This window comes from Miniopterus schreibersii, assembly GCF_964146895.1.
Source record: "Miniopterus schreibersii genome assembly, chromosome: 19".
Lineage (NCBI taxonomy): Eukaryota > Metazoa > Chordata > Mammalia > Chiroptera > Miniopteridae > Miniopterus > Miniopterus schreibersii.
This window is the reverse complement of record NC_138119.1, coordinates 13,610,346-13,630,517: the sequence shown is the minus strand read 5'-3', so window position 1 is coordinate 13,630,517 and position 20,172 is coordinate 13,610,346. Positions and strand designations below refer to the sequence as shown.

The following is a 20,172-nucleotide window of genomic DNA, read 5'->3' as shown; positions in this document are numbered from 1 at the left end:
CCTAAATCCCCTGCTTCCCAGGGGCCATATCACTGGCCAAAAAAATCTCCATTCAGGTTGATGACGAGTGAATGGATTGAAAATTTATCAGGAAATATGGATGAGAGAAGGGAAATGCCAGAAGACAAGGGAAGAGAGCCAGTAGGTCTAGGGGAGGGACTCTGTAGGGGGGCAGGGGGGCCTACAGGGTGTGTCCCTTTTCTTCTCTCTGGCTCCCCTAGATAAGACCAACAGTTCTGTCACCCTCTCCCCCTCTCTCTGCACACGCTTTGGAAGCCCCGGCCCACACTTTGGAAGCATGTCGATCCAGGAGGATGAAAACACACAGCAGCTTTGGTCCTGGATCTCTAGGTCCCAAAGGGACTTAGCAAAGTCCATCCTGCTTGGGGCTCCAAGAGGTACAAGGGTCAACAGAAGACAGTGAAAAGAGGGGGAAGATGAGGGTAGACATCAAGAGTGGGGGTGGAGGGTGCAAACGATGGGTATCTGCTGCTCTTTAGGAGGGTTTTTGGGATGGTCTGTGTTTATCGGGTCTCCCCTGTGTTAAGATGGGGACCCTGGTCTGGGCCTCTTCTCCCAGCCCCTAGAAGGAAGGCAGAGTGGAGCCTGCAGCATGGGAGCCATGGCACACTCCCACAGTTCCTGGACTCTGACTCCTGGTGCACAGGGCTTCCAGTGACGGGGGAAACACTGGTGACACTTTAACCAGTAGGCAGAGCTGCTCCCCAGCACAGCTGGGCCTCATACCTCTGACAGCCTGACAGCATGGAGAAGATCACCAGAGACCGGCAGGCGCGCGCGGCCGTGGAGGGTACCGCCGGACTGGCCCCCTGGCCCCAGTCAAGCTACAGGGACCTCAAGGCCCGATTAGCATGGCAGGGGCCGAGGAAACTCAGAGGGGATGGAGGAGCCAGCAGCTGGAAGACAACAGGGACCTTAGAAAAGGGAACTGGGTGATTCTGGGCCTGGATAATGAAGGGCTACTGTGAACTAGATACCTGGGGGGAGGGGGGAGCTGGAGCTGAGGGAAGTCAGCAGCTGAGGGGCAAGAAGTTGGGAGTTTCAAGGTTTCGGATAGCTGGACTTGAGCCTGGAGTTAGTCAGACCTGGATGTGAATCCCATCTCTGTTACTTAGAAGTTATATGCTACTGGGCAATTTATTTAATCTTTCTCAGCCTTACCTGTAAAATGGGGATCATTGTATTTAATGGTGCCTGCTTGGTAGGATCCTTGTGACTATGTAAGATAATGTACGTATAATGCCCAGCTCATAAGAAGGGCCCCACAAAAACTTGAGAGGTGAGGGAAGGAAGAGAGGGTGTGCTGAGATGAAAGGGAGGAGAGGTAGGTGCTCATGCAGCCCCCTTCTACTGCAGGGCCAGCGGCGTTCCTACGGCTGGCCAGCGTGGCCCAACTGACCCAGGAGCTGGGCACTGCCTTCTTCCAGAGGCAGCAGCTGTCAGCTGCGATGGCAGACACCTTCCTGGAACACCTCTGCCTCCTGGACATCGACTCAGAGCCTTTGGCTGCTCGCAGTACCAGCATCATTGCCACCATTGGTAAGCACCCTCCATCCCCCGTAGTATCACAGGGCTCCTTGGGTGTTTTTCAAGGTGCTTCCACATCCTTTGTCTCCTTTGAGACTTGACAGAGGTATTCATTTAGCAAATATATGCTGAGCAGTTGGTAGATAAGGTTTTGGGCCCTGGGAGTTGATCAGTGAAATAAATAGACAAAGATCTGTGTTGTCAACTACCCTTGAGGAGCTGACAGTCTAGCTGGGTGAGACAGTTAATGACAAATACAATAATTTATTTAGTATGTTAGAAAGTTATCAATACTATAGAAAAAAGAACAATAGGGCATGGTGAGGGGACCAGAGATGCCAGGCAGGCTGCTGTCCTAAAGAGAAAGTCAGAGGAGCCATTATTTTGAAAATGAGACCTGAGCAAAAATACTTGAAGGAGATGAGAGAATGAGCCATGAGGATGTATGGGGAAGAGAGTTCCAAGCAGAGGAAACAGCGGTCAGCTGACCCCAAGTCAAGGAGGCTGGATCAAGTCAAGGAAACCATCAAAGGGGAAGAGTAGCAGAAATAAAGGGATTGCAGGGGAGGGGAAGATCATGTAGGGCTTAGTAGAATTTTTAGAATTTTAATTGAATTTTCCTCTGAGTAAAATGGGAAACTACTGCAGAGTTTTGAGCAGGGAAATGACATACTCTTAATTATGTTTTAATAGAACCACCCTGGCTGCTGTATTGAAAATAGATTGGAGGTGGGGTGGAGGCTGCTCCTGCAGCATTTCTGAGTCAGACCAGGTGGTGGCAATGGAGGTGGTGAGAAGTGATCAGATTCTATTGAATGTAAACTGTAATTGAAAAATAAAATTTGCCCTGGCCAATGTGGCCTAGTGGTTAGAACATCAGCCCATGCACCCACCAAAGGGTTGAGGGTTCAATTTCCAGTCAAGTGCATGTACCTAAGTTGCAGGTTTGATCCCTGGCCCTCGTCCAGGTGCATGCAGGAGGCAACCAATTGATGTCTCTCTCACATCGATCTCTCTCTCTCTCCCCCTCCCTCCCTCTCTCTCTAAAAATCAATGGAAAAAATATCCTCAGGTGAGGATTAACAACAAAAAAAAAGAAAGAGAGAAAATTTAAATTAAAAAAACAAGTGATCAGATTCTGAATGCATTTTGAAGGATTTCCGGATGGGTTGGATGTGGGAGGGAATGAAGATGAAAACAGGAGTCAAGGATGACTCCAGGTTTTCTGGTGTGAGGAACTAGAAGGATGCATTCATTGTCAACTACCAGGAAAGACTGTGGTAGAGAGGCTTGGGGGGAGGAGATCAAGTGTTCAGTTGGGGGAAAGTTGAGTCTGAGAGGCATATTAGACATTCAAGTGTGATACAGAGTAGACAGTCAGATATATGCGACTCTGAGTTTGGGAGAGAGGTCTGAATTGGAGATATAAATTTCGATACGAAATTGGAGATATAAATTGTCAGCATATAGATGGTATTTAAGACCGCAAAACTAGTTGAGACCACCAAGGGAGTGAAGGTGAAATGATCAAGAAGAGAATGAGACATCTACTGTTAAGGGAAGGAAGAGCAAGTGAGTCTGAGAAGTCTTTGAGCAGGTGAGCAGGAGGAGACCTCATGCCCAAGTGGAAGAACTGGCTTCAGGCAGGGGCTGGAGAGCTTGGCCAGCTGACTCAGTTACACAGCTCCAGTCAGCAGAGCAGAAATGGGGTAGAACTCGATTCTCCTCAATAAAAATGAGGCCTGTCAGCTTTACAGCCCCATACCCCAAAGGCCCTCACCTGGCACCCATCCCCTGCTGTACCCCCCTCATAGCTGGGGTTACACCCACGCTGCAGCACTTACACAACTGCAGACGTGGTTACCCTCAGGCCTGGCTGCGGATACTCCCCTCCGAGCCCCCCCCCCCCCCCCAGTGCTGACTCCCCGAAGTGTTGGCTGGAGAGGGGGGAACGGAGTTCTGACTTGTGAGCAGAGGTCGATGAGGGAATAAAGATCAGGTAACAAGACTTCTGTGGCGCGCAGCGTCTCTGGGCGGGGGGGCGTTGGGTTGTCTCTCGGGTTTGGGGAGAGAGTTGTCTGAGCGGGATCTCCGGTTCCAGGGCCGGCGTCTCGCTCTGTGGAGCGCCTCAAGGAGATGATAAAGGCCGGGATGAACATTGCGCGACTCAACTTCTCCCACGGCTCACACGAGGTTCGGGAAGGGGTCGCGGGAGGCGGCGGGGCTAGAGGTTGCCCCCGGGCCCTGGCCGCCGCCGCCTGAAATCCCCACTCGGTTCTGTCCCCAGTACCACGCTGAGTCCATCGCCAACATCCGGGAGGCGGTGGAGAGCTTTGCATCTTCCCCGCTCAGCTACCGCCCGGTGGCCATTGCTCTGGATACCAAAGGACCGGAGATTCGCACTGGGATCCTGCAGGGGGTGAGAGGCGCTGGCGGTGGGGCGCGGAGGCCTGGCCTAGGGGGCGGTGCGCGGCGCACGGCGCGCGGCGGGGGGCGGGCTCAGGACTCGTGGCTCCGCCCCCAGGGCCCGGAAGCGGAAGTGGAGCTAGTCAAGGGCTCCCAGGTGCTGGTGACCGTGGACCCGGCGTTCCGGACGCGGGGGGACGCGAACACCGTGTGGGTGGACTACCCCAACATCGTCAGGGTCGTGCCGGTGGGGGGCCACATCTACATTGACGACGGGCTCATCTCCCTAAAGGTCGAGAAAATCGGTGCGGACGCGCCTCCCGCCCCTCCGCGCGGAGCCGGGCGCGCTCCCGTTCAGCTCCCGCGTTTGCCCTGTGCACCCCCTTCCCCGGCGGCGTCCTCCCCACCCGTTCCAGGAGCCCCCAGCATCCAGACTCCTGGACTCACCCTGGCTTGGGGCTGGACTGGCGGGGTAGTCGTTTCTTCCACAGACGTCCACCCGGTGCCTATTCGGTGGCGAGCCCAGGCCGGGGGCGGACGGACAGATAGAACAGGACTGGTTCCCAGTTTCGTGAGGGGTCCAAGCCCCTGTTCCGTAGGCCGTGACTCTGCCCCGGCCTCACCCCTGACCCAGGCTGGCTCTTTCCATGCCCGCAGGCCCGGAGGGGCTGGAGACCAAGGTGGAGAATGGCGGCGTCCTGGGCAGCAGGAAGGGCGTGAACTTGCCGGGCGCCCAGGTGGACTTGCCCGGGCTGTCTGAGCAAGATGCCCGGGACCTGCGCTTCGGGGTGGAGCATGGCGTAGACATCGTCTTTGCCTCATTTGTGCGGAAAGCCAGCGACGTGGCTGCAGTGAGGGCTGCTCTGGGGCCCGAAGGACAGGCCATCAAGATCATTAGCAAAATCGAGAACCACGAAGGCGTGAAGAAGTGAGGCTTGGCCTTTGTCCCTGTCAGGCCCTTAACCAGCCCCGTAGCTCTTCTCCTCTCCCATCTCCTCTCCCTGGCATCTCCTGGCTCTTCCCCAGCCCTGACTCCCCCAACCGCCCAGGTTTGATGAAATCCTGGAGGTGAGCGACGGCATCATGGTGGCACGGGGTGACCTGGGCATCGAGATCCCAGCTGAGAAGGTTTTCCTGGCTCAGAAGATGATGATTGGACGTTGCAACTTGGCGGGCAAACCAGTTGTCTGTGCCACGCAGGTCTGGAGTGAGCCTGAGAGGGCTGGGGCATTCTGTGGGTTTGGGGACCCCTGAGGGTGAATACCGGCACCTTAAGTCTATACTACGGTTTGCTGTCCAGTGTTTCATCCTCAAACAATGAAGTCAGGAAGAGATACTGTGACCTCCATTTTCAGAGAAGGAGTCTTAACTGCCAGGATCACACAGTCTGTGACTGTGACCCTGAGAGTGTGGATGTCAGAGAAGTAGCTTCCCTGATCAGAGTGTGACTCCTACAGCTCTGACATCCAGATGTCCCCCAGATGCTGGAGAGCATGATTAGTAAGCCCCGGCCAACCCGGGCAGAGACGAGCGACGTGGCCAACGCTGTGCTGGATGGTGCAGACTGCATCATGCTGTCGGGGGAAACTGCCAAAGGCAGCTTTCCTGTGGAGGCTGTAATGATGCAGCACGCGGTAGGAGCTCATAATGCAAGGCAGATGGGCTGGACAGCCAAATCCCTGCCAGACCCCAGTGCCCCTGCCCAGCCTGACCTCCTGATGCCTGCAGATTGCCAGGGAGGCAGAGGCTGCAGTGTACCACCGGCAGCTGTTCGAGGAGCTGCGCCGGGCAGCACCACTGAGCCGTGATCCCACTGAAGTCACTGCCATTGGTGCTGTGGAAGCTTCCTTCAAGTGCTGTGCTGCTGCCATCATTGTGCTGACCACAACTGGCCGGTAAGGGGAACACTGAGAACACCAAGACAAGCCTTTGGGTCAGGGACAGGCTGGGATGGGCCACAGGCTTGGGTTTTGTCGTGTCGTCAGAGATGAAGAGTATCATTCTGGGGCAAGAGAAGAGGTAGCTATGAGATCTGGAGGCCAGGAGAGGCAGTTCTTAGAGCACACCAGGAATTGTGCCAGTGAGCTCCAGGGGCCTTGAGGGAGAGGTGGCATCACTGAGCATTGATTTCCAGGCCATTTGGTCTCCTAGGGCTCAGAAGCAAGTCCTTTGCATTTAGCCCACAAAGCCTTACACTGCTGGGGTGTTGCAGAAGGGCCCAGAATATCTGAGTTCAAGTCTTTGCTCTGAAATGACACCTTGGATAAGTAACCCAGGTTCTATAAGCCTCAGTTTCCTCAGGGGCTTGTGACGATTAACCAGAGACATTTGCAAATTAAGTACTATACTATAAAGGTATCTTCTCAGAAGGGTTTTGTTTTTTAAAGAGGCTTTTCCTTACTATTTCATTTGATGTGTCCTTTATTATTTCATATCTTCCTTGTGTGGTAAGAAGGGCAGGCATTCTTATACCCACTTTACAGGTGAGAAAAACCAAGGCCCAGAGAAATAGGACTTATAGCTTGTTGGTAACACCTGGAACCAGAACCCAAACTCTAGTTTCCTGATTCAGCACTCTCACGTTCTGGGCTGACCTTCTCTGTTTCCTTCAGCTCTGCCCACCTTCTGTCTCGGTACCGACCTCGGGCAGCGGTCATTGCTGTTACCCGCTCCGCCCAGGCTGCCCGACAGGCCCACCTATGCCGAGGAGTCTTCCCCTTGCTCTACCGTGAACCTAAAGAGGCCATCTGGGCAGATGATGTGGATCGCCGGGTTCAATTTGGCATTGAAAGTGGTAAGTCATCTAGACTTCTTCCCCACCCACCCCTGGATTTGTGTCATGAGCCCCCCAACCCCACTTCCCACACCCAAACAGCCTTGCCTCTATCCTCTTGTCCTAGATTTACTCTGTGAGGTTCACTAAGACTCAGAGATGTTTTGGCCTCCATGGGAGATGCTGGGGGAAGAGGGCAGAGGGAGAGAGGTCAGGGCCTTCCCTAAAAAGTCAACCCAGCTGTTGCCTGCATCAAGTGGCCAGAGCCTGGTGTGATATAAGGAGAGGTGAGAGGAGAAAGGGGACCCAGTCCCCTGCAGCTGGTACTAAAATCTAATTTAAAACTGGTTATACCCGGCCAGGCGTGGCTCAGTGGTTGAGCATTGACCTAGGATCCAGGAGATCAAGGTTTGATTCCTGGTCAGGGCACATGCCCGTGTTGTGGGCTCGATCCCCAGTCGGGGGGCGTGCAGGAGGCAGCCAATCAATGACTCTCTCATCATTGATGTTTCTGTCTCTCTCTCTCTCCCGACTTCTCTCTGAAATCAATAAAGATATATTTAAAAACAAACAAAAAACCCAAAATCTGGTTATGATCATACCCCACCTCTTCTTATTGGCATAGCAACACAGGTGGACAGACTTGCTGCTTAGCAACATTCCCCATGCCATCCATGGACACACCTGCAGTTCTAATATACTGCAGCGATCGTATTTCTTGTGATGCTACCTGTGGCACATACTGTACAGTTTGCCTCAGGCCTCTCAGTCTCTACTGGGTAGCCTTGATGAGGTAGAAGGTGGTGGCTGGTTCTCATTACAGGGCTGACCTGGGTCCCTCAGTGGCTGATTGTCATCTTCCCCTCCCCTAGGAAAGCTCCGTGGCTTCCTCCGTATTGGGGACCTGGTGATCGTGGTGACAGGCTGGCGACCTGGTTCGGGCTATACCAACATCATGCGGGTGCTAAGCATATCCTGAGATGCCTGTTCCTTCTGACTCAGCCAGCTCTGGACCCCTTCCCTCCTCTTGTTTCCTCTATTCCATGACCCCCTCGCCCTTCATCTGTCTTCTCTACTCCCAGTCCTTCCTACCTGAGGCCACATCTACCATCTAGCCTCATTCCAGGGTCCCTTCTCCCTCTCCATTTCATGCAGGCCCTGAAAGTCTGTCTAATTAAGCACTGGCCATCAGGCAGCACCAGTCATACAATGCCTGCACCCAGTGCTCTCAGCTGGACCCTAAGATGCTCTGAGACTTTAATCCTAGCTAAACCAGTTAATTGTATTTCCCCAGGCTTCCCACGCCCGGAGGTAGGGGAGAAGGGAACAGGACAGTCACATCTGATCTCCACAAAATCATCATTTTAGAAATATTTCATATCCACGCAGCCTGCTGTTCTCATATGTGGCCTTATGGTAACCTGATTATCTTCTGAGAAGAGTGCTACCTCTTCATTGTAACTAATAGTACTATCAAAGCACCACTCTTTGGGGGAGCTTGGGTAGATGGATGCTGGGGAGCACATCTTATCACTGTCTTCACAACCACTTCTGGGAATGCAGACCACTCCCTGGCTGCTCTCAGGGCCATCTCATGCCTTGCAGGGTGAGTTGCCTTCTGCATGCAGAAATTCCTTCAGGCCCACTTTGTTCCCACACACAAACCAGGAGCCAAAATGAGTGTCTCTATTTTCTTTTTTAAACCCAGCTGTTTTGAAGCAATTATAACATTTCTCCACATACCCAGTACCCCAGAACTACTCACCCAAGGGTAAAGATTTGGGGTTCTTGCCCCACATTCTTTGATGCTGTAGGCATGGAGACACATGGGTGGGGTAAGGGATTTCTCTTGTCCCTGAGAAGGCAGAGGTGCTGGCGAGCCTGCCCTTCCCCAGCTCAGATACCTTGAACCCTCCCCTTACTCTTGCACCAACAGCAAACTCAGTAGGGGGAAAAAACTAAAAAGAACAGTCCCCCCTCCTTCCACCTCAGGTGACCCTTCTGCCCCTTCTAGATAGGGAGAGTGCTCCAGTATTGCTGCCAGTGGAGTTGGCATGGGGGGGGGAGGTGCTGCCACATCCTGTCTTCCTACCAGGAGGGGATGGGAGGGCTAGATAAAGACATGGGTGAATAAAATGAATTGATAATAAAATTAGCAAATGAATAAATATATTAGCAAATGAATTAAATAATTGAATAAATAACAAAGGGAAGAAGGAAAGAAAAAATGCCATCTCAGGATTCAGCCACTTGCCCCTCACCTGGGGGATCTAGGCTAGTACACTAAATAAGGAGGTGCCAAACATCCCTTAGCTTCAAGGGGGACACCACTGGGGCAGGGACACAGGGAGGAGGTGGCTCCCAGTTTACAAAGAGACAGTTCTACTACAGAGAGAGAGCGCAGGGAACTTGGCAGGAGATGTGTCCCCACTCAGGGGTGTAGATAGGGAGGTCCTCCTACACATGGCAGTGAAGGTGGATCCCCACATTGGGGACCCAAAACATTTGTTGACAGCAATGGGGCCACAGGTAATTGGCCAGCTATGCTAGGAGACAGGAAGATAACCACTCCAGGTAGAACCTGTAGGTCATGGGCAGGGAAACAGACATCTAGTTACTTGACAGTGATGGCAGTGACAAGTACTTGTGCTTAATAAGGTGGGATCATGGCCCTGGGCCTTCACCTGGCAGGACCATGGCTGGGAGAATACCTTTGTCAGAGGGCTTGGAGTCACTTCTATTTGGCAGTGGAGACACAGTGCCTGGAACATGGTAGGCGCTCAGTACATTTGGTGACTGGGTGAATGGATTAGGAGGCTGCAGGGTGCCAGAGCTGAGGACAGAAACTATCTTTTTGGCAGTAAGGGGAGATATTCCCGTGGGGCAGTGTTTCAGGTCCCCGGGCACACACTACTACACCTGAGAGCTTACCTAAGGGCTTCACATGTTGGCAGAGAGCTGGGGGCCTCTAGGGGTGGCTGGCTCAGGCACCGGTGGCCTGGGGAGCTGGGCTGTCCCTGGAGGCTTGGACAGGAGCCCTGAGGGTGCCAGGCGTTCACTTCCTGAGCCCTTACGCCCAGAAGCGCCATCACCAGCTGCCCGCTGAGGCAGAGAGGGTTGGGATGCTGAGAGGGGGCGGCCCCATGGTCCTAGTCGACGGCCACCTCCTCCTGGAGGGGGGCCCAGCAGGGACACCTGGGAGCGCACAGCCTGGGATAGGCTGGTGTGAAGGGTTCGGGCAGGTGGGACAGGCAGGCGGGAGGTGGATGCCCATGGCCCCCGTGCCAGCAGCGGGCCAGCTCGCCCAGGTACCAGCGGGGAGGCTGGGGAGCCTGATGAGCGAGCAAGGAGGGTGGCTGGAGAGTCAGGAGAGAGGGTCAGGGGTTCCCGCTGGTGAGTCAGGGCAATGGCCACACTGGAGGTCACGGCTGCTGCCTGCAGAGGCGCATGCACCAGTGGCTCCCACAGCACTGGTTTTCCACTGAGCTGAGCTCCTGTGCCTGGGGCCAGGCCTTGAACACCCCGAGCCATGTCCCTGTCATGTTGCACCAAGTGCTGCTCCATGATGCCCCCACTGCTGCCGGGACTTGGCTCGGAGCGTTTCCGCTGCAGTACGGAATTCTTCTTACCTAGAAGTTGTCCCGAGAGGGAGGAGTGAAGGATAGGGAAGAAATCCAGGATAAAGGTTGAATATCAAAGAGAATGTCAAAAAGTGGAGGAAGAGGGTTAGGGGGTGAGCGTAAGTGTCAGAGATGGTGGGGGTCAGGGACTCAGGGAAGGAGGGCTCGGGATGGGAACTTAGGGCAATATCTCGAGGGGTAGGAGATGCTGAGTGACAAGGACAGTGAGCCGCAGTGTTGAAAGGCCTATGGGGACATTTGCTGGGACTGGGGTGGGCTGGGGTATGACACTGGAGCGCTAAAGCCTGGGCCCTGGGACCATGGGGGTTTCTAACTATGGAGAGGGGGAGGGCCCAGGCTGGACCCAGAGAAGACACAGTGCACAGGCCTCACCAATGCGGCGCAGCCGATCCATGGCCACAGTCTCGAAGGCCCGGCGCATCATCGGGAACTCCTCGAGCACAGCATTGAAATGGTCCACGCTGAGTGAGTAGAGGCGGCAGTAGGTGTCGGCCCGCACGCTGGCTGTGCGCCGGCCCCGAGTCAGCAGACAGATCTCTGCCAAATTTGGGAGGAGGTCTTCAGAACCACTGTCCCCAGAACTTGTTCTCACTGGGCCTGCAGCAGTTAACCCAGCTCCCTCAGGCTTCTCCCCACATGGGAGAAATTAGTGATTAATCACCCGCCCCAGGATCCCTAAATGCTTCAAGCACTCTCTCCAAACTAAAGCTGACAATCAGACAGGTCTTGCTGGCCCCCACACTCCTAGTTACTCCACTTTAATTCTCAACACCCCCCCCCCCACTGCACTATCCCAAAGGGTGGGTCTGAGGAAGGACCCCTTCAAATGAACACCAAAGATAGCCCAGAAGGAGAAAAGCAGTGCCAAGGGCAAAGGGCAAAACGATAGAAATGCTAGAGGGGGGTTTGGAGACTCAGAGGTTGTATGAGCTTCAAGTCAGTTCGGGCAACAGCTGGCAGAACTACCTCCACTGCCACAGGCTGGATCGCACCACCAGGGAGCCACCAAGCTCAAGCCCCTGAGACAGCACTGCTTTATTCCTCTCTGTCGCTCATCTCATAGGATCCTCAGATTTCACCAGTTACGGGTTCTAAAAGGCCTACTGGCCCAGAAATGTTCAACCTGGCTTTGCATTGGAATCTCTTAAGAAGCTTCTTAAAAATACAGAGCTCCAGGCCCCAGGACCAGATATTCTGATTAAGTAGGACTGGGGAGGGGCTGGAACTCTGTGATCCTGCAACATGGCTAGGCAGGGACCCTGATCCAGGGGAGCAGTGGCCCTCTGTTCTCTGTTCCAGTCCCCCCACCCTCCCTGAGGCCTGCTGACCCCCAAAGTAGGATCCATCTGTGAGGCGGGTGTCCTGGGCGCCACGTGCCAGCACACTGAGCAGCCCATGCTGGATGAAGTACATCTTCCTGCCCATGGAGCCCTCACGCACCACAAGGTCCCCTGGCTGGAAGACCTCAAAGCGCAGCTTGGTGAGTACCGCCGTGACGAAGCTGGGGTCGGCATGGGCAAACAGTGGCATGTGGGCCACCAGGCCCCTGCAGGTGAAGTTAATGATCTCCTGGGAAGGGGAGGGGCCTGTCAGGCAAGCTGTGCCCCCTGTCCCATGCCCTGGGGTCATGATCTGCAAGGATGGGGATGCTTCAGTGGGACTATCCTTAAGCTCCGACCTTCAGAGCTCTCCCATGTGCCCCCAAAGGACCATCTCCCCCAAAACAGAGATCCCTGCCATCCCTCCCCATGTACACTTCAGCCCGATACAGACTTCAAGAAAGACCCTGAACCCCCCCCCCCAAAAGGCCTGGCTTCCCATGTGGCCCTCTGATGACCAATAGTCCCTACCCCAGATGGCATCCTAGAAGCCCAGGTCCTTGAAGAGCCCCCTCCAAGGCCCTGCCCGGTCCTACCTCCCGAAGGGGCTCGCTCAGCTCGCCTAGGATGTTCTCCTCATCGAACATCTTGCCCTGATAGCGGTGCTCATAGTACTCATGGATGCGCTGCCGTGTGTCGGCTGGCAGCTTGTGGAAGGACATGTACTGCTCCACCTGCTTGTACTGGAGGGCCAGCCAGGGGCCAGCAGGAAAGAGCACACAGAGACAGACATGGGGCCAGAACAGTGGAGGGGGGTGTATGTGGAGGAAGGTCACAAACATGGACCACACCCAGAGAAGTGAAACATGGAGACAGAAGGGGACACAGAAGGCCACATGGATAATGGTGGATACAGGGAGGCACAAAGCACAGTCACAGGAAAACCCAGACAGGTGGAGGAGGGGTCCAAGGATGGGGCATAGGTCCAAACAAGGAAAAGGTACACATAGAGGCATGGGACAAATGGACATGGGGCAAGGAAGGACACAGAAAACCAACAGGGGAATGCATCAAAACGGGCTTCAAGTTCAGCTACCCAGCCTCCAGCACCCCTCCACGCCCACCCCTCCCTCCTCCTGTCCCCGCTAACCTTCTCTTGGTACTGACGCCGGGAGGAGTCCAGGGACTGGATGAGGGCGGTGGCGTGGCCAATGAACATGGCATAGCAGGTGGCGCCCACTATCATGCTGAGCATGGTGAGCCAGACGTCGGGCATGCCTACCGGGGCCTGCTGCCCATAGCCAATGCACAGCATGTGGCTCATGGCCTTGAACAGGGCGTGGGAATACTGGCGGCCCCACGAGTGGTTCTGGGGAACAAAGTATTGCACAGCTGGGCAGAGGGCCCTCAGAGCCTCAGTCTCCTCCTGGACCCTTTCTCTCTTTTGGTCCTTTGCCTGTACCATTCATTTCAGATCTGCCTCCTAAAGGGCACTTAAGTTTGGTTCTAGGGAGCCCCGAGGCAGAAGGAGCCTCTTTTGCAGTTTGGGGGCCTCAGTTTTGGTCTAGGTTTCCTTCCCTGTCTGCTCCCTCCGACATGTCAGCACTTCCTCTGGGTCTCTTTCCCCCTCCTCTCACTTCCCCACCTCCTCACTCCTGTCTTCCCTCTGGTCATCTCTCCATCATCTCCCACCTCTTGCCCCCTGTGGTCATCCCACTACTCAGGCAGACAAGCCCAGGAGAAGCAGAGCTGTGGGGAGATCTCACCACCATATGGTTGATGAAGACCCAGCAGTCGGGAGGAAAGTCCTGCAGCATGGGGACCAGGAACTGCAGACAGCCATCCCAGTGACATAGCAGCAGCATCATCCCGATGAGGTTGAAGATGCGAACCACAGCACTGGCCAGGTCATAGGTCATGTGAAAGATCTGAGGATTCCGAGGAGGGGCCACTGTGGACAGGAACCCTTCCTCACAGATTCCTCCATTCCCAGCCTTGCAAATTCTCTTTGAACCTCTCTCTAGCCCCAGCGCCATGATTTTTAAAAATGTGGCCATTATTTGTACAGAGCTGTACAGCACACATATAGCTAATGCAAAGTAGGCTGTGTTACTACTCTCATCTTACAGATAGGAAAACTGCTGCCAATCTTGTGCCCAGAATCACACAGTGTCACAGTGTCACTGCTACACAAGCTGCCTAGGTGTGGCCTGGAAAAGAGGAGAGAGGGCATTTCATGGTGTAATGTCACCAGGGCATGTGTGTAAGGATTAATGCCGGCAGCTCTCTTCCTCTCCAAGAATAATAGGTCATTTGCTGAGAATTTACTATGGGCCAGCACCATTCTAAGAGCTTTAATCCTATAACCTTAACATATGTAAGTATATTTAACATTCTCATTTTATAGGAGAGAAAAATCAAACCAAGCCGTATAGTAAAACTGGGATCTGACCACAGGCAATGAGATTGCAGAGCCCACACTCTGAACCAGTAAACTCTGCTGCCCTGAAGCTGAAACTCCAGCCTCTTGCACACCCTGTACTGACTAGCTCTCCTCCCACATCTTCCTCCCAGAGTCCAACTAACCCTGGAGTATTTGTCCAGCAGCTGTGCCCCACCCTCCTGCACCCCCATCCTCATCTGGGGGCCCCATGCCCTGAACTCCCATTCTGTTTCTGCTCTTCCCTCACCGACTTTGGAGAGGGCCCGCGTCGGAAGCTCCTCACATGTACCCACCCCATAACACCACCAGGAGTCCCACCCAGAGCCCTGCCTCGGAGAAGTGTGGGAGCCCCTGCCCACCGCCCCGCCCCACCTCCTCCCACTGGTGTATGTAGCGGATCAGGCGGGAGAGGCGGAGCAGCCGCAGGAGGCTGAGGATCTTGGTGAAGCGCACGATGCGTAGGGCCCGCGCTGTTTTGTAGACCTCAGCGTCCAGCCGGGACTCCAGCTCCACCACCAGGAAGATGTAATCCACGGGGATGGAGGAGATGAGGTCCACCAGGAACCAGGTGCGCAGGTAGCGGGCGCGGATGGCCTGCGGGGCCAGCAGGATCTCAGCGCCTTCCTCCACCACGATGCCCGTGCGGAAGTTAAGCGCCAGGTCCAGCAGGAAGAAAGTGTCGGAGAGGACGTTGAAGACGATCCAGGGCGGCGAGTTCTCCTCCTTGAAGAAGGTGATGCCCACCGGCAGCACAATGAGGTTTCCCACCATCAGCAGGAGCATGATTAGGTCCCAGTAAAACCTGAGGCGGGGGCGGGACAGGGAGGAAGACGCAAAGCTGTTTCAGCGCCACCCAGCCCGAGCTGTGGCCTGACCCGGCCGGGAGTGAGACGGTACAGGACAACCGACCATTTACAGCCGCTGGGAGTGTAAACTGGGACCACCACTTAGGAAAATGGTTTGGCATTATCTAGTAAAGTTAAACACCCCATAGAGACACTTGAGATATATCTAGGAATGGCAGTTTTAAGTCTGGGAACAACCCAGATGTCCAACAGTAGAAAAATGTAGATAAATAAGAGAAATACGCTGCGATATAGTTCTGCCCTGTGAGACTACACAATGGTGAACTCATCCAACTGCAGCTACGTTCCGCAGTATGAATGAATCTCGCACAAAAATCTTTTTAATCCTCACCTGAGGATATGTTTTTTATTGATTTTTTAGAGAGAGAGGAAGGGAGAGAGAGAGAAACATCGATTAGTTGCTTCCCTTACGTGCCCCAATCAGGACCTAACCTGAACCTAGGTATGTGCCTTGACGGACATCGAATCCCAAAACGTCTGCTGTACTGGATGATGCTCCAACCACCTGAGCCACCCGGCCAGGGCCGGGTCTCACAGATTTAATGCTGAGTAAAAGAAGCAAGATACAGAAGTATACACGCTGGCTGACTGCACTTGTACAAAGTTCAAAACCAGCCATACTAAACTGCATCATTTAAGGATTCACAGAAAATGGCGATACCATAAAGAAAATAAGACAATGAGTACTGTAAAAGTCACAATAGTGGCTTTGAGAAAGGAACGGGAGAGCGGGAGGGAGGCTTCTGGGCTGCCAGCAGTGTAGTCTCTCTTGACCTAGATAGTTGTTCCATGGGAGTGTGCTTTAGAATTACTTTCAAATACATACATGGATATATACATACACTATATAGTAAACTACTCTATATATCTACTGTATAGTTATACACAGTGTTTACTATATATCCCTATTACATATACGTATATCCCTATGTGTACATATATGTCTTTTTTAAAAATGTCTTTATTAATTTCAGAGAGAGGAAAGGAGAAGGAGAGAGAGAAACATCAATGATGAGAGTCACTGACTGGCCGCCTCCCGCACGCCCCCTGCTGGGGATGGAGCCCACAACCCGGGCATGTGCCCTGATCCGGAATCGAACCACTATCTCCTGGAACTTCGCTTGGTGCTCAACTGCTGAGACACGCTGGCCAGGCAACATTAAAATTTTTTAATAATAAAAAAAAATACAGGGTGGGGCAAAAGCAGTTTTACACTTGTTTGTATGGGAAATAATGCAGTAATTAATAAATAATAATATAAGAATAAACTCTGGCCCTAGCCAGTTTTGCTCAGGGGGTAGAGCATTGGCCCTCGGACTGAAGGGTCCAGGTTCGATTCTGGCCAAGGGCATGTACCTCAGTTGCAGGCTCGATCCCCAGCCCTGGTCGGGGAGCATGTGGGAGGCAACCAGTCGATGTGTCTCTATCACACTGATGTTTCTCTCTCTTTCTCTCTTCCTTCCACTCTCTCTGAAAAAGCAATGGAAAAAATATCCTTGAGTGAGGATTAAAAAAAAACCCAATAAACTCTATTTTGTGTATTCACAACTGTAAACCTACTTTTGCCCCACCCTCTATATGATATATATGTAATATCCTTACTATATATATGACCTACGTCACTATTAAAAATATTTTAAATTTATTTTATTTTATTGATTTTAGAGTAAGAGAGAGAGAGAGAAACATCAATTTGTTGTTCCACTTACTTATGTACCCACAGGTTGATTCTTGTATGTGCTCTGACCAGAGATCAAACCTGAAACCTTGGTATAGGGACGACATTCCAACCAAATGAGCTATCCAGCCAGGGCCTCATATAAACTTAAAAATAAAGTACCCTGTGCTAATCTCACAGGGTTGAAGAAAAAATAGGCACTGAGACAATGGATGTGACAGTGCTATACAAGCACTAGTTGGTGTTATGACTCACCACTCTTTCTTTTTTAGTTTTATCTATTGATTTGAGAGATGAGGGAGAGAGTAACGTCGATTTGCTGTTCCACTTATTTATGCACTCATTGCATTCATTGGTTGATTCATTTTTTAAAAAATTGTTTTACTTTCTTTTACTCCTCATTAAGGACATATTGATCTTCAGAGAGAGGGGAAGGAAGAGAGAGAGATGGGGGTGTGTGTGGCTGCACAAACAGAGAAGCTCCATAGGAGATCCCTGAGGAAACAGGCTTGAAGCTCTGCACTCCTTTCCTCCCCTAATCTCCCTGTGCCAACTGAGATTCTGGCTGAGCCCAGGCAAGGGCATGGGCAGGGGAGAGTCACACTGCTGTGGTGAAGCTGCGAGAAGAAGAGGTCAGGAGGAAGTGAGGTGAAGCCCTCATTCAGAAAAAAAATCACTGGACAATCTGAGGGTCCTAATTAGCAATGATGGTTTTAATTCCAGGACACCTCTAATTACAGCATCAACCCAGGACCCAGGCCCTTCTGGCTCTGACTGCAAAATCAATTATTTCAGCCCCTGAAAGAAGCTTGGTGGTCCCCAAGTCCAGGTCTCCAGGCAGCCCCTTAGACTGTGTGCTTTAGATCAACAACAAACCCTCGAGCCCCTCTTCCTCTCCCTCCTGGGCCACTGGAGAAATCCTATACCTATACCGTGAAGTGGGAGAGGAGAGAGAAGGAGAGTTCGCCTAGACATAGAGCAACCTCACTGCCTGACTCACAGGCAGTCACAAGCCTGGCAGGTGATGCAGTAGAGGGGACAGAGAAGAAACACAATAATAAGAGGGAGACACGGCTTCTGGGGATACATCTGAGGGTGAAATGGGGGAAGGGAGGGAGGTCTGTAGAAGACTAGAAAAGGTGCATGGTGGGTTGGGAATGAGGCAGTAAAGAAGATGGGAGTGGAAGACACAATAGGAGAAAGGAACAGTTAGGGAATGTGTATGAATGTGCGTTCAAGATGATGTCTAGGTCTCCAATTGTGTTTCCAGACTCCTGATGCACACCTCATGCTTTCAGCTCGTTTCGCTCCCCAGGTTAGGTGCTTTGCACACATCCTCACCTCATCCAATAGCTGTCCTTCATTTCCCCCAAGGACAGGGCTGCCCTCCTCCCCTAGCGCCCTTGATGAAAAGGTACTGCCAGATGGGGACTTGAAATGGCTCCGCCTCCACCCTCGGTCCTTTCTCTCTGGTGGTGGCCGTGCCCCTGTGTTGCTGCCTCAGTTCGCTGTGTTTCCCAGCCCTGCTCCGCCGCATCCCGCCTTCAGCACCAGGGACAGCTACCAGGACAGCGGTCGGAACACCCCCGCCACCCCTCCCCCAGCGTCCCTATTTTCCCGGGTAGCCTGCCCGGCTGAACTAGGCAGGTGCTGGGGGTGGGAGCGTGGGACCGGGGTAAGATAGCGGAGCTCGGTTTCTCTCTCAGGCTGCCCCTGAGTCTTGGAATATGACATAATTTCCCAGATCACCAGTAAGCAGTAGTGGAGGAGGCAAGAATCCCTAACTCCAGTAGTCCCTGTGGTCCAGGTGGGGTGTTGGGGTCCTGAAACGGAAAATCCAGATTTCTTGCATCTGCTTGTCTCTTCCGGCGCCCCCAGCCTGAGAAGTCCTTGAGAATTCCCAGGCTAGGTTGGTGGAAGTGACTCTCTCGACCCACCCGGGGACCCCTGGGCGGGAAATGAAGTGACCACGGAGGGTGGGGCGCGCCCAGTGCCCGTGTCCTGGCTGTGGGAATGGGATCTGTGTCCCCCACCCTCCTGCGGAGCCCCCAGTACCGGAAGTCGCTGTAGGGGTGGATGATCCAGGCCCCCGCAGACTTGACCCGTTCCTGCTCGATTTCCACTGCTTTGTGGCTGCCGAACACGCGAAGGGAGAACTTGTTGACCGTGGGCTGAAGCAGCGTCCCGAGTTGCCTCCTCTTGGGCTCGGGTCCGAATGTGAACCCGGGGATCTGACCAGAGGTGGAAGTCGCAGGCGCCGGGGCAGCAGGAGGCACCGCCTCCAGCCCAGGGGTCGCCCATTCTCCAGACCCCGTCGTCGGCCGCGGCTCCGCCTCCATGATGGCCCGCGGCTTACACTCTTAGCCACCTATACCCTGCGGCGGCCATCCGGAACCCGCGGCCCCTCTCGGGGTCGGAGCGGGCGCAGCCCGGCAGGCTCGGCACGCGGGGCAGAAGGGGTGTGTGGCACAGACTCTCCCGCCAGCTGCGGGCAGGTTGCGCTGCGCCCCCTGGCGAGGTCCGCGCGAAAGCTGGGCAGGGCAGGCGTGGGCGGGGCCGTCCGAGAGCCATCCCCGGAGGGGGCGGAGCCAGCGAAGTCGGTGTCCCAGAGGGTTCCGAGATGGGCGTGGCTTAGCGAATAGGGGCGGTTCTCCAAGTGTAGGAAGAGGAAGGAAAACGGCAGGAGCCATGGAGAGGGCGTGGCCTAGAGTTGACGCGCTTTTATTCACTGAGTGCCAGGGAGGAGGAGCCGCCTGCATGTGGCGGGAAAACCAGACGTGAGACGAAGCTGGTGAGACTAAGGAGGGCGAGAGATTGGGGACCAATGGTTCGGTGGGGAATGGCTTTTGATATTCCTTTTTCCCACTCTCGCTCATGAACTTCCTGTATTCCACTTTCTTTCTCTCAGCACCCTCTAGGCATGTTCTTTTCTTCTGTTCTCCCTTCTGGTCACCCTGGTATTTCACTTTCTGAGTTTTTTCTACCAACCTTTACCAAATGTGACTCTGCCCACTGAGTGGATCCTTCACTGAGTGGATGTTGAGAATACAACAGTTGGTTCAGATATCATCTCCTCTAGGAAACCTAGAGACATATTTCCAAATTTCCTTTCCCCAGGTAGTAGGTCTAGTCTAGAGCTTTCCAACAGTGTCCAAGGCACCACTGTTTAGGCATCACTCTTGTCACAAGGCTGCCATTATCTGTTTACTAGTCTTTCTTTCCCATTAGACTGTGAAGCTCTGAAGAATCTGGCACAGTGCTGGACACCTAGTGGACACTCAGTAAATGCTTGTTGAATGAACGATCTGGAAGTGTCCTTGGAGGAGGAAGTGAATTTGCCATTCTGTCCTCTCAGCCCCTCATTATCCTTCCTCTTCTATTTTAGGGAACTTTTCCTAAACCATTTCTGGCTAACTGATCTAATCTCGATCTGACAGTCCTCCATTCCAGCTCCCCTCTGATATTCTGACTTCAATGTAGTTATTCTCAGGTTCTTTT

At 53.4% G+C, this 20,172-nt stretch overlaps 2 protein-coding genes across 4 annotated transcripts; one reads left to right on the top strand and one right to left on the bottom strand.

Moving 5' to 3' along the window:
- Positions 1-261: 261 nt before the first annotated feature.
- PKLR (pyruvate kinase L/R) lies at positions 262-8,940 on the top strand. 3 transcript variants are annotated; one of them, XM_081122260.1, is made up of 11 exons: positions 262-398; positions 1,378-1,560; positions 3,650-3,741; positions 3,836-3,967; positions 4,073-4,259; positions 4,612-4,882; positions 5,004-5,154; positions 5,436-5,588; positions 5,683-5,849; positions 6,567-6,748; positions 7,600-8,940. In XM_081122260.1, the coding sequence occupies exons 1-11, from the start codon at positions 299-301 to the stop codon at positions 7,704-7,706; spliced, it is 1,725 nt and encodes a 574-aa protein (XP_080978386.1). In that variant the 5' UTR covers positions 262-298; the 3' UTR covers positions 7,707-8,940. The 3 variants fall into 3 exon arrangements, with proteins under 3 accessions (XP_080978386.1, XP_080978387.1, XP_080978388.1); XM_081122261.1 differs by lacking the exon at positions 262-398 and adding an exon at positions 694-811; XM_081122262.1 differs by lacking the exon at positions 262-398 and adding an exon at positions 832-953.
- On the bottom strand, positions 8,406-19,013 carry HCN3 (hyperpolarization activated cyclic nucleotide gated potassium channel 3; the record flags this gene model as incomplete). The annotated part of the gene is made up of 8 exons (XM_081122259.1): positions 8,406-10,356; positions 10,741-10,905; positions 11,697-11,937; positions 12,284-12,430; positions 12,838-13,056; positions 13,454-13,615; positions 14,503-14,932; positions 18,730-19,013. 8 exons carry the CDS (start codon positions 19,011-19,013, stop codon positions 9,668-9,670), a joined length of 2,337 nt encoding a protein of 778 aa, XP_080978385.1. The 3' UTR covers positions 8,406-9,667.
- Positions 19,014-20,172: the final 1,159 nt, after the last annotated feature.

Bases quoted from the DNA above. Each gene is read 5' to 3' on its own strand.
- PKLR (XM_081122260.1), top strand. From the start codon at position 299: ATGTCGATCCAGGAGGATGAAAACACACAGCAGCTTTGGTCCTGGATC. The intron at 3,742-3,835 runs GTTCGGGAAGGG...TTCTGTCCCCAG, and splicing joins TCTCCCACGGCTCACACGAG to TACCACGCTGAGTCCATCGC. The intron at 4,260-4,611 runs GTGCGGACGCGC...CCATGCCCGCAG, and splicing joins CCTAAAGGTCGAGAAAATCG to GCCCGGAGGGGCTGGAGACC.